Source organism: Chlorocebus sabaeus, chromosome 16 (assembly GCF_047675955.1).
Source record: "Chlorocebus sabaeus isolate Y175 chromosome 16, mChlSab1.0.hap1, whole genome shotgun sequence".
NCBI lineage: Eukaryota > Metazoa > Chordata > Mammalia > Primates > Cercopithecidae > Chlorocebus > Chlorocebus sabaeus.
The window spans coordinates 17,961,818-17,978,173 of NC_132919.1; the positions used below are offsets into that span (position 1 = coordinate 17,961,818).

Below are 16,356 nucleotides of genomic sequence, written 5' to 3' on the forward strand. Positions count from 1 at the left end.
GCTTGATAGAGGGCCTGGCACGTAGTAAGTGCATGGAAAATGACAGTCAAGAATATTCAGATTAAGAGCTAACCCCAAGCAACTCCAAACCTTGCTGCTTGAAACTCTGAGATTGAGCAGATGTTCCTGTCTTGGTGGGTCCTACACCCCAGGGCCCACATGTGAATGAATCTCCTCTGTTTGTTTTCCTCTGGACATTTGGAAAATTTAATGGAGCTGAGGCCCTGTCCCTCTGAAGGGCCAGGCCTGGGCATGAGAGGGCATGGACAGTGTGAGGTAGACGTGCTTGTGCCCTGCCGGGACACCCCACTCTTGCCTTTCTCCCATCCTGCCCCTGCAGGGCCTGGGCAGGAGGAAATCCCATCACCCTTTCCCAGTGGGGTGCTGGGTGCCAGGTATTCCCTCTGGAATATGGGAGAAGCTGGTAAAGCCCATCCCCAGAGAGAAAGAGGATGGAAGATGACCCATGGGGACAAGCTGCTGGGGAATGCTGAGATGTCTGGGCCAGGTGCTCCCAAGGTCTGGCCGCATCCCAGGGACCCTGGAGACCCTAGATGCTCTTCACCCAATCAGGCACTCGCCCTCTTGATGACCTGACCCAGAGGGTCCTGACTGATACTTCTCAGGTACTAGCTCCAAACCCCAAGCATCTTTGATTTTAGTCCTTATCTGCGCTGTTTATCTGGCATCTAATTATGTACTTTCTTGTCATTTATATATTCATTAGGCTTATTTTAATTTCTGCTCATTGCATTAAAAACAGATGTTTAAGCAGAATGCAGGACACACAGAAAAGAGGCTCACTCACTCCTGGCCTCTGTCCTTCCCTTCCAGAGGCCCCAGCCGCTTCTAAGTTACATGTGTGTCTTTCCAAGAGTCTTGTGTTAAACATTGTGCATGATTGTCACATCTGTCCAGCTACCCTCTAAGCACCTGCCTTTGGTGTCTCCTTTCCTCCTGAGTCATCAGCTCGCCCTCTCCGCTGGCTCATTCCATCAGTCAGGTGCAGCGTGATGTGGGTTCCTAGTTCCCTGTAGGCGGGTGTCAAGGTTGTTTCCAATCTAGTGCCATTACACACAGTCTGTAGTGGACGTCCTTAAACAGGGGTCACTTTGTACCTGGATAAGCCATCTGCAAGATAAACTAGAGAGGAATTGCCAGGTCAAAGGGCATGTGCATTTTAAATTTTGACAGATCTTGCCAAGTGGAAGTGGAACTATTTACAAAGCCACCAGCAATGATGAGGCAGCTTGTCCCCTCTCACCTTCTACAACACACTTTGTGGAATCTTGCTGGGAGATCTCTTAAAAATTAAATCAGGTCCTGTCTCCCCGCCTCCCCACCCATACACACTTAAAACTCCAATGGTGGCCAGGGGCAGTGGCTCACTCCTGTAATCCTTGCACTTTGGAGGCCAAGGCGGGCAGATTGCCTGAGCTCAGGAGTTCGACACCAGCCTGGGCAACACAGTGAAACCCCGTCTGTACTAAAATACAAAAAATTAGCCAGGCGTGGCGGTGTGCACCTATAGTCCCGGCTACTTGGGAGGCTGAGGCAGGAGAATTACTTGAACCCGGGAGGCAGAGGTTGCAGTGAGCTGAGATCACACCACTGCAACTGCACACCAGTTTGGGCGACAGAGTGAGACTCTGTCTCCAAAGAAAAAAAAGAAAACAAACAAACAAAAAATCCAATGGCTTCTACCATCCTTAGAACAAACTGAAGGCAGGGGCTCAGTGGCTCATGCCTGTAATCCCAACACCTTGGGAGGCCAAGGAGGGTGGATCACTTGAGGCCAGGAGTTCAAGAACAGCCCTGCCAACATGGCAAAGCCTTGTCTCTAATAAAAATACAGAAACATTAGCCAGGTGTGATGGCAGGCGCCTGTAGTCCCAGCTACTCGGGAAGCCCAGGCAGGAGAATGACGTGAACCTAGGAGGTGGAGCTTGCAGTGAGCCAAGTTGCGCCACTGCAACTCCTGCAGCCTAGGCAACAGAGCGAGACTCCGCTAAAAAAAAAAAAAAAAAAATTTGTAAACTCTTGACCTGCATGGTCTTGCATGAATCAGCCCCTGACCTTGTCACTACTCCCATCTCAGCATCTTCCCAGCCTCCTCCCCACCATGCTGCAGCCACCCTGGCTTTTGCTCAGTGCCTGGTATGTGCCAAGTTCTTTGCTGCCTAGGGCCTTTGCCTGTGCTGTCTTCGCTTCCAGGGATGTGCTCTCCTCTGCTCTTCTGCGCTGGCTCCCTCAGGTCTCAGATTAAATGTCGCCTCCCCAGACAGACCTCTGAATCTCCTAACTGAAAGAGGCCTCCCTGTTATTTTCTCTCAGGGTGCCATCTTGATGTTCCTTATAGCACTTAACCCAAACCATAATGATTTTATTTACTTTTTTAAACATTTGGCCGGGCCCAGTGGCTCACGCCTATAATCCCAGCACTTTGGGAGGCCAAGGCGGGCGAATCACTTGAGGTCAGGAGTTTGAGACCAGCCTGGCCAACATGGCGAAACCCTGTCTCTACTAAAATATAAAAATGAGCCGGGTGTGGTGGCAGGTGCCTGTAATCCCAGCTACTCCCGAGGCTGAGACAGGAGAATCGCTTGAACCTAGGAGGTGGAGGTTGCATTGAGCTGAGATCACACCACTGCACTTCAACCTGAGTGACAAGAGCAAAACTCCATCCAAAAAAAAAAAAATTAAAAAGAAAACATTTTTCCCCCGTTCCTAAAATATAAGGTCTTGCCCTAAGGGCAGGGACCCCATGGGCCTTGTTCCCCACTGTATCTTCATAACCTACCTGGTGCTGGAGGTCTGCTAGGTGACTAATAGTGTTTGCTGAATAAATGACTGAAAGAAATTCACTCAGAAAAGCATGCTATTTTTTTTTTTCTATCTTTTGCATAGTACAGTGTCTAGATGCTATCCAATGAAGGGTTTTTTTTTGTTGTTTTTTTTTTGAGATGGAGTCTCGCCCTGTCACCCAGGCTGTAGTACAGTGGTGCAATCTTGGCTCTGTGCAACCTCTGCCTTCCAGGTTCAAGCGATTCTCCTGTCTCAGCCTTCCAAGTAGCTGGGACTATATAGGTGCCCACCACAACGCCTGGCTAATTTTTTTTTTGTATTTTTAGTAGAGACGGGATTTCACCATGTTAGCCAGAATGGTCTCGATCTCCTGATCTCGTGATCCCCCCGCCTCAGCCTCCCAAGTGCTGAGATTACAGGTGTGAGCCACCACACCCGGCCGAAATATTACTTTTTTAAAACACTTTTTTGCCATTACTTTTAATGGCAAAAACCACAATTACTTTTGCACCAACCTAATATTAACTACCTAGTTAACGTCTTCCCCATTTTACTAAAAATAGAGTGTAGGGAGAATAAATAAAGTTAGTGGAATGTTTCCCTGGCTGTTATCCAGGGAATTCAAGGTTAGCCATAAATTGGGTTCCATTTAATTTAAGACATTTGTACCTTTCATGGGGCTTTACAATCTAAAAAGGCATGCCTGGCCAGGTGCAGAGGCTGAGGTGGGAGGATTTATTGTGACCACGAGTTCAAGACCAGCCTGGTCAACATAGCAAGACCCCATCCCTACTTAAAAATAAAATAGGGGCCGGGCGCGGTGGCTCAAGCCTGTAATCCCAGCACTTTGGGAGGCCGAGACGGTGGATCACAAGGTCAGGAGATCGAGACCATCCTGGCTAGCATGGTGAAACCCCGTCTCTACTAAAAAAAAAAAATACAAAAAACTAGCCGGGCGCCGTGGCGGGCGCCTGTAGTCCCAGCTACTCGGGAGGCTGAGGCAGGAGAATGGCGTGAACCCGGGAGGCGGAGCTTCCAGTGAGCTGAGATCCGGCCACTGCACTCCAGCCTGGGCGACAGAGCGAGACTCCGTCTCAAAAAAAATAAATAAATAAATAAATAAATAAAATAGGGCTGGGCATGGTGGCTCATGCCTATAATCCCAACCCTTTGGGAGGCCGAGGCGGGTGGGTCGCTTGAGCCCAGCAGTTTGAGACCAGCCTGAGCAACATGGCAAAATCCCATATCTACTAAAAACACAAAAATTAGCCAGGCATGGTGGCACGTGCCTGTAATCCCAGCTATTGGGGAGGCTGAGGCACGAGAATCACTTGAACCTGGGAGGCAGAGGTTGCAGTGAGCCAAGATCACACCTCTGCACTCCAGCCTGGGTGACAGAGCAAGACTTCATCTCAAAAAATAAAATTAAATTAAATTTAAAAGATTTTTAAAAAATAAAAGGGTGTGCCTAGAGCAAGACTTCATCTCAAAAAATTAAATTAAATTAAATTTAAAAGATTTTTAAAAAATGAAAGGGTGTGCCTATACTAGTAACAGCAACTAAAACTACCATTACTGAATAGGTGTCAGGCACTCTTCCAATGCTTTTCATAGTTTATTTCATTTGGTCCTTACAACACCTGTAACACACATGATATCCTTATACCCATTTTACAGATGTGGACATCGAAGCTCACAGACGTTGGGTAACTCGTTCAAGGTCTCACCACGTGGTTCAGCAGACCTGAACCACGGTCTGCTGGTTCTTTGGAAAGCCCATTTCTGACGCAAGGTCTCGGTACTGCTTCCCAGCCTGGAACACCCCTATACCTGCACACGGCCTGTCACACCACCCACTGCTGATGGTGCTGTGGCCAGGCTGACTCTGAAAGAGTACTGAGGAGGGAGGTGCAGCTGTGTTTTCAACTCTGTGGCTGCCAAGAAAATGGGCCTTTCTCGGACGGGCGCGGTGGCTCACGCCTGTAAGCCCAGCACTTTGGGAGGCCGAGGCGGGTGGATCACGAGGTCAGGAGATCGAGACCATCCTGGTTAACACAGTGAAACCCCATCTCTACTAAAAATCAAAAATATTAGCCGGGCAAGGTGACGGGCGCTTGTAGTCCCAGCTACTTGGGAGACTGAGGCAGGAGAATGGCGTGAACCCGGGAAGTGGAGTTTGCAGTGAGCTGAGATCGCACCACTGTATTCCAGCCTGGGCGACAGAGCGAGACTCCATCTAAAAAAAAAGAAAAGAAAAGAAAGAAAATGGGCCGTTCTCCCTTTTTCTCCCCAGATCGTCTACCTCCGGCGGTTCAAATGCCTGCGGACGCTCAGCCTCTCTGGGAACCCTATCTCTGAGGCAGAGGATTACAAGATGTTCATCTGTGCCTACCTTCCTGACCTCGTGTACCTGGACTTCCGGCGCATTGATGACCACACCGCAAGTGTCTCCCTCTCAGTCTCCCAGCCCTGTGAAACACAGTCCTCAAGCCCCCAGGTTTCTTGGAAAAGGGGCGTTGAAGAGTAGCTTTCCCTGCCCACAACTGGGAGAGAAAGGGCAGCTCCCTCTTCCTAATCCCTTTACCCGCCTCTGTCAGAGTGATTCCAGCAGCACTCTTGTGGGTACTGTTTCGTGCATGTTCCCAGGGGCCAGGCCTCTTCCACACACTGTCCCAGGGCCACATCACAGCTGGCCTGCCCTGTCTGGTTTTCCAGAAGAAAAAGCTGAGGAGGGCCGGGAGCAGTGGCGCATGCCTGTAATCCCAGCACTTTGGGAGGCTGAGGCAGGAGGATCACTTGAGTGCAGAGTTCAAGACCAGCCTGGGCAACATAGGGAGACCCCATCTCTACAGAAACTAGCAAAATTAGCCAGGTGTGGTGGTGCACACCTGTAATCCTGGCTACTCAGGAGGCTGAGGTAGAAGAATTGCTTGAGACCAGGAGTTTGAGGCTGCAGTGAACTGAGAAGATGCCATTGCACTCCAGCCTGGGCAACAGAATGAAAAAATTTAAAAATTAAAAAAGAAAAGAAGTTGAGGAGGCTGAAGGAGGGCAAGCAGTTAGCCAGGATCACTGGCTCAAGGCCAAGCCAGGATTCACCCCAAATTGGTGCCATCCCAGGAGCAGTATTAACAGCTGAGCTCCAGAGGGAACCGGGCCATCAGAGGCTCAGGCCTGCCTCTCAGGGGCGGAGTCAGGGCTGGAGGTAGAGACCTGAGTGTCATCTAAGGATTGCCAGTTGGCAGTACTTGAAGCCATGGTACAGGTGGGAACACCTGGGACACGTGGAGTGAGGTGAGAAGGGGTGGGGACTGAGTTCTAGAGGTGCCAGCATTCCCCGCCAGGTACAGGGGGATGAGCCAGTGCGGTGGAGAGAGCCAAGGGCCAGAACCTTGTGACCAGCCCTATGACCTCACTCTACCTCTGTCCTGTTGTCCTCCTTCCCCAAAAAAAGGCCAGAAGGCCTGCTGAGGACTGTTGGGAGTGAGAGAGCAAGTTCTCTGTGGAGAACACCCAGTCTGGGGCAAGGGGAGCACTCCATTGCTGTGGCTCCTGCCCTGGGGTTGGCCCCGGGAACCCCAGCCTGCCACGCTGCCTTCTCCTCCTCCTGATCTTTTCCTGATTTCCCTGCACTCACAAAAACCTGGTGAGGGTCATCAGGAGATGGGCATTCTCATCTACGAGACCTCATGGCTTTCACAGCCTTCACACAGGCCCCTGTGCAACATCCCTGCCCACACGCAGGAGGCTGCAGCGTGGCAGAGGAGGCATGGCAGAGGCGGTGTGGCTCGGAGGAACCTCCTGTAATGATGCCCCTCCCATTCCCTGGTCAGAAAGAGCTTGCAGAGGCTAAGCACCAGTACAGCATCGATGAGCTGAAGCACCGGGAGAACCTGATGCAGGTCCGGCTGCAGGACGAGCGGGCGCGGCAGGAGGAGCTGGAGAAGCACAAGGTACCGCTCTGGCAGGCTGCACGCCCTCGGCCCCGCTCAGAGATGCCCACAAGAGGGCACTGATCAAGTAAAACGGTCCGCAGGGATCCCCAGGCTCTGAAAACATAGAAATCATGCTCCCTCCACAGGGCCTGATGCCCTCTCCCCGCCTGGCTCGTCTGCTCCCTGCCCCAGGGCCAGCTTCGTCTCAGTCCTGACCCTACCCCTTATTGGCATTCCTACCTCCAGCTGCTGGAGAGAATGTGCTAAAAACAGTCTGTCAGAGGCCCCTTCAGACCCTTAAGGCAGTTCCCCATGACATGCCGGAAACGGCTCAGGTCCCTTAGCCCAGCATGGCCCTGAATTCATGACTAGACCCTGTTGGCCTTTCTCCCACTGGTCCCCACCCCTCCTTGCAACCAGACTGAGCCATGTGTAACATTCTGGAAACAGCCTGCAGTTTTACACCTCTGCACCTCTGCACATGCCATTCTCTTTGCCCGGAACATGCCCCCTCCTGACCTGCCTTCCTCATGGGCCTGTGAGACGATGCAGGAGCCCCTGACAGGAGCCGTCCTACCTAGGTGTGTTTCTGCCTGCAGACTGCGTTTGTGGAACACCTGAACGGCTCCTTCCTGTTTGACAGCATGTATGCTGAGGACTCAGAGGGCAACAAGCTGTCCTACCTGCCTGGTGTCAGTGAGCTCCTTAAGGCATATCCTTCCGAGTTCGTGGCTGTCTCACAGCCTGTGCCACCAGCCTGCCTTGGCAAGACTCCTTCCACTCTAGACCTCAGTTTCTCCATCTCTCTTGTAAGACCCTGGGAGGCCAAATCTCCACTTGAGAGTAATGTACCCAAGAGGCAGTTCAGAGCCAGGTCAGCTGAGCTGCATGGGGGAGATGCTGTCTGGATTTCAGGGACATGTGGAGTATCTGGTCAGCATGGCATGGGCTGGCCGTGTTTGGCAAGCCAGGTTTTCAGCGGTGGAGAAGTGGATTGAAATGTGTTCTCATGAGCCGTACTTGTTTGTCCCTGTTACGCACCTGGATCTGGTATTTATTGTTTTCTCAACCACCCCACTAGGCAGGTACCATCATTAACCCCATTTTATAGTTGGGGGAAACATAGCTTGACTGTCCAGGGTCACCCCATTAGAGGCCAGCTTTTGAAGCTTTGTCTGTGGGGCCTAAGAAGCTGATTCTTTCCCCAGTTGCCTGGAGCCCAGAGGATGTGGTTGGTACCTGTCATTGGGGCCATGGCCATGACCACCAACCAATGGGCTTAAATTGTGAGCTGAGGGACTCAGGACAGAATCAAGGAGCTCCTGGATCTGAGAGCTCTGAGCTAAGGCATCCAGTAGTCTGTGGAGCCACCTTCACTGGATAGAGAGAAATTCACTCAAAAACCTGACCTTCTGGGCCTATGAGGTGGCTCATGCCTATAATCCCAGAACTTCGGGAGGCCAAGGCAGGAGGATTGTTTGAGGCCAGGAATTTGAGACCAGTCTAGGCAACGTAGTGAGACCCTATCTGTATTAGTCTGTTTTCACATTCCTGATAAAGACATACTTGAGACTGGGCAGTTTACAAAAGAAAGAGGTTTTGGGGGTTTTTTTTGTTTTGTTTTTTTGAGACAGTGTTTCGCTCTTGTTGCCCAGGCTGGAGTGCAATTGTGCAATCTCGACTTACTGCAACCTCTACCTCCTGGGTTCAAGTGGTTTTCCTGCCTCAACCTCCCAAGTAGTTGGGATTACAGGCATGTGCCACCACACCCGGTTAATTTTTTTTTTGTATTTAGTAGAGACTGGGTTTCACTATGTTGGTCAGGCTGGTCTCCAACTCCTGACCTCAGGTGATCCACCTGCCTTAGCCTCCCAAAGTGTTGGGATTACAGGCGAGAGCCACCATGCCCAGCCAGAAAGAGGTTTAATTGGATATACAGTTCCACATGGCTGGCAAGGCCTCACAATCATGGCAGAAAGCAAGGAGGAGCAAGTCACATCTTATGTGAGTGGTGGGCAAAGAAAGAGCCCGTGCAGGGAAACTCCCATTTCTAAAACCATCAGATCTCGTGAGACTCATTCACTATCACGAGAACAGCACAGGAAAGACCCACCCCCATAATTCAGTTACCTCCCACCGGGTTCCTCCCAGAACACATGGGAATTGTGAGAGCTGCAGTTCAAAATGAGTTTGGTTGGGGACACAGCCAAACCATATCACCATCTCTCAAAAACAACCAAACACACCTGACATTCTGGAAAGAATGAGGGCAGGGTGGTGAGGAACAGTGAACAGCAGAGCTCCTGGGCTGGGTTGTTTCTGCCAGCTGGTGACCCAGGTTTGCCTTGGCTGTAGCCCCGTGTAGCCATGTGACTTCGGCAAGGCATTTCATCTCTCCGGGCATCAGTTTCCATCCCACAGGATCACCAAGGTCCCGTGGGTTTACCTTCCTGACTCCAAGGGCTCCATGTGGCAGGCTCTTTTGCACCCTCAGCTGCAGATGAGGAAACTGAGGCCCAGAGAGGTGAAGTGACTTGCCAGGATGGGTCCTGGAAGCAGTGGCAGAGCCAGGACTTGAACATCCCCGGTACAACTGCAGCAGCTGAGCACCAAGACAGGCCGTCAGTAAGGGTGCCCTTCCAGATAGCACACAAGAGACAGAAACGCACACTGCCTGCTTCCCCGGCTGGGACCGTCTCGCAGGCCCCCAGGTTCCCTAGGCCTCTCTTCTGGGACCTCTCTGAGCATGTCTGCCTTCTGCTCTGTAGACTCCCCAATGATCCCTGCCTCCTTCCTTCGCACAGGCCCCATTCCTGAATCCCTCAGGCTGAGGGTGGGGACACACCAAACACACATTGTACCCACATCTCAGTCCTGGCTCTCTGGGCCTTTGATTTCTTCATCCACCAAATGAACCACATGAGACCAGGAGTTTGAGTCCCACACACTGTTGAGCGCACAGTGCCAGGGTTACCAACACCTTTGCCATGCCCTCCGCAGCCTGCTCCTGAAACAGCTGTGGACTTCCTTAACGGCCACTCACCTACAAGGACAAGTTTGTCATCATCTGCGTGAACATTTTTGAGTATGGCCTGAAACAGCAGGAGAAGCGGAAAATAGAGCTTGACACCTTCAGTGAATGTGTCCACGAGGCTATCCAGGAAAACCAGGAGCAGGGCAAACGCAAGATTGCCCAGTTCGAGGAGAAGCACTTGTTGGTAGGCCCTGAGCCTCCTGAGGCCCTCCCTGCTCTTGCGACCCCCACTGTAGAGGGGCTGCAACTCCTGTACCCTCTGATGACCCCTGAGGCCAATGGTTATTGTCCCCATTTGCCAGAGATCACACAGCTAATCAGTGGCAGAGCCAAGGCCCACCTTACCGCAGCCCCACCAACTACAGCTCCCCACCACTTGACGTGTGGCCTGTGGATCTTTGTCACACAAAGCGCCCTTGGGATTCAAGGTCAGCTCCACCCCCGAACTTATCATCATCGTTACTATTAATAACAGTATTAGTATTACCATTACTATTTTGACAGTAATGATTACCGTCCTTTTGTTCATTCATTCATTCATTTAATAGACATTTTCTGAGCTCTATTCTCGACCTGGTCCTAGGAAGCTAGAGCCACACTGGACATGGTTCCTGCTCTTGTGGGGCTCAGACCCAGGCCCAGGCCCCAGCCCCGACCTGAGGAAGCAGAGGAATCAGTGCCATCCTGGAGGGAAGCCTGGGGAGCCTTCGGGGTGCCCTAGGGGCACCTTATCTCAGGCGGGGGAGTTTAGGGAAGGCTGAGGCTCACAGAAGAAAGAAAAGTTGATGGAGAGGAAGGTGTTCCTCCACCCCCTAGGAGCAGCAAAGGAGAAGGCTCTGGGTGGTCAGGACTCGGCCTAACCGGGCCATGGGGTCCAGCCCAAGCAGAGGCCATTGGGAAGGGCACCAGTCTTTGTATTTGATGGCAGCTGCCTCTTTGAGTTGGCATTACTTTTAAAGACAGGATGCTTAGCCTGTTGTAAATCACAGATCTTTCTGAGATGCTAAGGAAAGCTGTGGACCTTCTTTTTCCTCCAAAAACTGTTCACACACACCAAGCTTGCTTGTAGCATAAGGGGCTTTAGGAATCCCATAAGGCCCTTCCTTGTTGTGAACTTAAAGTAGAGCAAAGTCCCTCGATGCGCAAGTTCAGATCTGATGGAGTCGATGATCCACTCCCAGGTGCTTCCCGCCTCCGCCACGGCCACCCCCATTCCTGTCTCATTAACCTCCAGGGCCTCACAGGCTGTGTGATTTAATTCTCAAGACCCTCCTTATTATATTTTAGGGAGCAGGGGTTACTGTGTTCAACCAGAAGTTCAAAACTGTCGGCAGAGGAATACATTTGGCTCACATATGTGTTTTATTTGGCCTGTGTAGGGTTTTAAAACATTTTGAACATCCTGCTGACATTAGAAACTAGCAGATTTCGCAGAAAAATTTGTGGTTGCCAGCTTCTCTGGAAGCAGCTGTCATCAGGGCTTGAGTGGCAGTTGTCCCCTCTGGACAGGTCATGTCTCCAGTCCCCCCAGTCCCTGTCCAGCCTTTCTTCCTGACATTTATCTGGTCCCTGTAGCCACTGGGCTTGGGAGTGTCAGCTATCTGGCGCTTCCTGAGGCCCGGTGCAGGGACCCAGCCCCTCAGCAGCGAGTCCCTCTGCAGAAGTAGGATGTGGGCCATGCCAAGCCTGATTTGGAGCATGGAACGTGCCACTTGCTCCTCCATTCAGGCACCTGCCTTCAGTGCAGGCCAGCTCCTCAAAGGCCACCTTGGACGAGCTGACTACCCTAGTGCTCCCCTTCTAGAGCCAAGAGCAGTGGATCCTGCCCAGCCTGCATGTGGAGTCCCCGGGCCCTGGAAATGTGCTCGCATCCAGGCCCAGCAGCACCCACTTAGACTGGGGCGTGGCCTGGCACGGGGATTTTCCATTGTTCCACTGGTGCTTTCCATGCACAGCCTAGATAGAGGCCACTGACTTAGAAGTTCCCAAGACCCCATAGGCCCTGCAGACCCCCAGTTCCCTCCCTGCAGGCACTCTCCTATAGTTTTTCCTATGCTCCTACCACTCACCCCCATTAGGCCTCATCCACTGCACACAGCGCCCTGTTCCAGGTGCCCAGTGAGCCACGTTTCAGGGTCATGGTGCAGCCATGTAAGGCTTGGGGCTCAGGCAGACTCCTGACTGGTGACCCAGAGATCCATTATGGACCCTCTCCTAGCCTCCATTTCCTCATGTGCAGAACAGAGATAACCACCTCGAAGAGCTGTAGTGAGAAACAGAGACAGAGACAGAGAGGGAAAGCACTTGTGCAAGGCCTGGAGCAGAGTCAGCCGAAAAGGATGACAGCATGTCTGTGTGTAGTCAGCTGCACTCTCGAATGGGTGGTGTGTGCACATGGCACAGACAGAACAATGGCCACCGGGGGATACGGTCTCCCTCCTACTCCTGTATCTCTGTGTGTGTGTGTGTGTGTGTGTGTGTGTGTGCGCGCGCGCGCGCGTGCATGCGCGTAGCATGCCCTATTGTGTACTTTGCTTTCCTGTGTGTGTGTGTGTGTGTGTGAGCATAGCATGCCCTGTTCTGTACTTTGCTTTCCTGTGTGTGTGAGCATAGCATGCCCTATTCTATACTTTGCTTTCTTGTGTATATGTGTGTGTATGTGTGTGTGCATAGCTTGCCCTGTTATGTACTTTGCTTTCCTATGTTAGGTATCTTGGAGAGCCTTCCAAAATGAAAAAGTTACTTCATTTTTTTATAACTAAAATATCACATTGCATGGGTGAGCCGTAATTATTTAGCCAGTCCCTGTTGATAGACAGCTAGGTTTTTTCCCAACCTTTTGCTCTTTAGTGTTCCACTGAATAAGTTGGTGCAAGTTTGACCTGCAGGATGAAGTCCTAAAAGTGGAAACTGTGCATTGTTGTTTTTCATGGTTATTGTCCAACTGTAACCCACAGAACCTTTACCCTCCACAGCCATCGTCAGGCCAGTGTCATGAGCTTCCTCATTTTGCCAGTCTGTGCACCCTGAGTATGCATTTATTTTCTCTTAAGTGGGGATGAGCAATACATATTTTACAACCATTTGTGTTTCTTATTCTGTGAATTATTTGTACTTATATTTTGCCCTTGCCCACTTTTCTATTTTGTTTTTGGTTTCTCTCTCCCTCTCTCTCAAATTATTTATTATTACTATTTTTAGAGATAGGGTCTAACTCCATTGCCCAGGTTGGAGTACAGTGCACCATTATAGCTTACTGTAGCCTTGAACTCCTGGGCTCAAGCAATCCTCCTGTCTCAGCCTCCTGGGTAGCTGGGACTACAGGAACACAACACCACACCTGGCTGTTTCTTTCTTTTTTTCTTTTTCTTTTTTTAGCTAGTCAAATTTAGCAGTGGGAGATTGTATACCAACTTTAGTGACCCACCAAATTTAATAAGTTCTGATAACCTACTACCATCAGACCAGACCTTTCTTTTTTAAAAAGTTATTACTGGCTGGGCATGGTAGCTCACGTCTGTAATCTCAGCACTTTGGGAGGCCAAGGTGGGTGGATCACTTGAGGTCAGGAGCTCGAGAACAGCCTGGACAACATGGTAAAACCCCGTCTCTACTAAAAATACAAAAATTAGCCAGGGTGGTGGTGCACGCCTGTAATCCCAGCTACTTGGGAGGCTGAGGCAGGAGAATCACTTGAATCAGGAGGTGGAGGTTGCAGTGAGCCAAGATCGTGCCACTGCACTCCAGCCTGGGCAATAGAGCAAGACTGTCTCAAAAAAGAAAAAAAAAAGTTATTACTTTGTAGGAGCTCTTTATAGATTTTGTCAGTGAAATTAAGGGCAGATATTTTTCCCGGTTTGTGTTTTATCTTGCAGTGTTGTCTGTGGTGCTTTTACCATTCAGAATTAAAATTTTTTTGGCTGGGGGAGGTGGTTCACAACTGTAATCCCAGCACTTTGGGAAGCTGTGGCAGGAAGATCGCTTGAGCCCAGCAGTTTGAGAGCAGCCTGGGCAACATAGTAAGACCCCATCTTAAAAGTAAATACATAAATAAATTTAAAATAATTTTTAAATTTTTAAGGTAGTAGAATTTACCAATCTTCTGGTTATACTTGGCAAGGTCTCAGATTATTTATTAAAAATCTCCCAGGTTTAGCCGGACACAGTGGCTTATGCATGTAATCCCAGCACTTTGGGAGACCAAGACAGGCGAATCACCTGAGGTCGGGAGTTTGAGAGCAGCCTGGCCAACATGGTGAAACCCCATGTCTACTAAAAATACAAAAATTCACTGGGCTTGGTGGCAGGCACCTGTATTGGGTGGCAGCACTTCCCAGCTACTCGGGAAGCTGAAGCGAGAGAATCGCTTAAAACTGGGAGACAGAGGTTGCAGTGAACCGAGATCGCATCCCTGCACTCCAGCCTGGGTAACAGAGTGAGACTCTGTCTCAAAGGAAAAAAAAAAAAATCTCCCAGGTTTTCTGCTAGCACTTTTATGGTTTAACTTTTTACATTTGAATCTTCATCAGTAATTTGTTTTCATGTAAGGTTTGAGGTAGGGATTGAGCCTGGTTTTTCTCCAGAGAGGGTAGCTATTATTATGTCATTCACCCCACTCAATCATGCTGTTACTCCATCCTCCTTCATGACTAGTACCAGGCATCAACAAAAACAAGCCAACATCACATCTGGTGTTGGTGGTAACCCAGGCCCTTTGCTGGTAAGCAGCTGGTAGTCAGTGCTGTTTGGACCCCAGGTTGCCATATACCCTCCGAGCACCCCCTCATTCCAAAGGGCTCAGCATCTATTTAGCAGTAGCTTCCACTTGCTCACTGGGGTTCTGTGTGGGTTCAATTCATCTCCTCAAAGACTGGAACTGTCTTTCCTTGCCAGGGTTTTTCCTGGCCTGTGCCTGTGATAGGCCTTTTATAGGAGCCTCCGATAGCCGAGCTGTACTCTGCGCCAGGTGCTTCCTCTGATCCCCAGGACCCTGTGAGGCAGAGATGCTTCTCCCCATTTACAGTGAGGAAACTGAGTCAGAGAATGAAAGTGGGTCTGTCAAGGTCACACTGCTAAGTGACCCCGGCAGGATTCAAATTCAGGTCCACCTAAATCTGAAGTTGTAAGGCAGGTAAATTTTTTCCTTTAGCTTATCAGGGTCACTAACTGGGACCAAGAATTAAACTGACATAAGACAAATAAGAGAAAAGCATACAAATTTTATTGAGTAATTTTCACATGTACATGGGACCATTCACAAGCAAAATGAAGGCTCAAGAAGCCTTTAGGGCTGAAAGCTTCTATACTTGGTTGGACAGACAGTAGTGAATTGTGAGAATGTGACAAGACAAAGAGGTTTGGGCTAAGGCAGTTCATCGTGGAGAAGTGACGAGGCAGATGAGGGTAAGTTTCACAAGGCTTGTTCACACAGATTCCGCTTGGCCTGGACTCCCTCTGATGATAAGAATGGCTTCTTGGCCGGGTGCAGTGGCTCACGCCTGTAATCCCAGCACTTTGGGAGGCCGAGGTGGGTGGATCACGAGGTCAGGAGTTCAAGACCAGTCTGGCCAAGATGGTGAAACCCTGTCTCTACTAAAAATACAAAAAAAAATTAGGCAGGCATGGTGGCAGGTGCCTGTAATCCCAGCTACTCAGGAGGCTGAGGCAGAGAATTGCTTGAACTCAGGAGGCAGAGATTGCAGTGAGCCGAGATCATGCCATTGCACTCCAGCCTGGGCGACAGAGCAAGACCACGTCTTTAAAAAAAAAAAAAAAAAAAAAAAAAAGAATGGTTTCCTTCCTCCTGGTACAGGGAGGGCACCTTTCCCATGGTAGACTTAACTCCTGCTTTCAGGAAGAAAAAGGGAGGTCAGGGTGTTCTCTTTGCACTTTCTGTTTTTAAGTATCTCTTTTTTTTTTTTTTTTTTTTTTGAGACAGAGTCTCGCTCTGTTACCCAGGCTGGAGTGCAGTGGTGCGATCTCAGCTCACTGCAAGCTCCGCCTCCCGGGTTCACGCCATTCTCCTGCCTCAGCCTCCCGAGTAGCTGGGACTACAGGCGCCCACCACCACACCCGGCTAATTTTTTGTATTTTTAGTAGAGACGGGGTTTCACCGTGTTAGCCAGGATGTTCTCGATCTCCTGATCTCATGATCCACCCGCCTCGGCCTCCCAAAGTACTGGGATTACAGGCGTGAGCCCCCGCGCCCGGCCAGTATCTCTTTTTTTTTTGAGACAGAGTCTCACTCTATCACCCAGGCTGGAGTGCAGTGGTGCGATCTCGGCTCACTGCAAACTCCGCCTCCCAGGTTCACCTCATGCTTCTGCCTCAGCCTCTCGAGTAGCTGGGACTACAGGCGGCCGCCACCACGCCTGGCTACTTTTTTGTATTTTTGGTAGAGACAGGGTTTCACGCTGTTAGCCAGGATGGTCTGGATCTCCTGACCTCATGATCTGCCCGCCTCAGCCTCCCAAAGTGCTGGGATTACAGGCATTTTTAAGTATCTTTAACTCAAAATAATCACTATGCCAAAGCAGTGTATTTCGGTGTGAGATGCTCTGAGCCCCATGAAAACCATGGCTG

At 50.3% G+C, this 16,356-nt stretch overlaps 1 protein-coding gene across 4 annotated transcripts in view; it reads left to right on the plus strand.

The window, feature by feature from the left end:
- Positions 1-16,356, plus strand: part of DRC3 (dynein regulatory complex subunit 3) — a 47,998-nt gene that overhangs the window by 18,730 nt on the left and 12,912 nt on the right. For 2 of the 4 annotated variants that reach the window (XM_073004727.1, XM_073004728.1), the window contains exons 7-10: positions 5,099-5,302; positions 6,639-6,758; positions 7,322-7,451; positions 9,783-9,958. In XM_073004727.1, the coding sequence (XP_072860828.1) occupies positions 5,099-5,302; positions 6,639-6,758; positions 7,322-7,451; positions 9,783-9,958 (630 nt within the window). The remainder of the gene's footprint in view (positions 1-5,098; positions 5,303-6,638; positions 6,759-7,321; positions 7,452-9,782; positions 9,959-16,356) is intronic. The other 2 variants (XM_073004729.1, XM_073004730.1) reach the window with 2 other exon arrangements.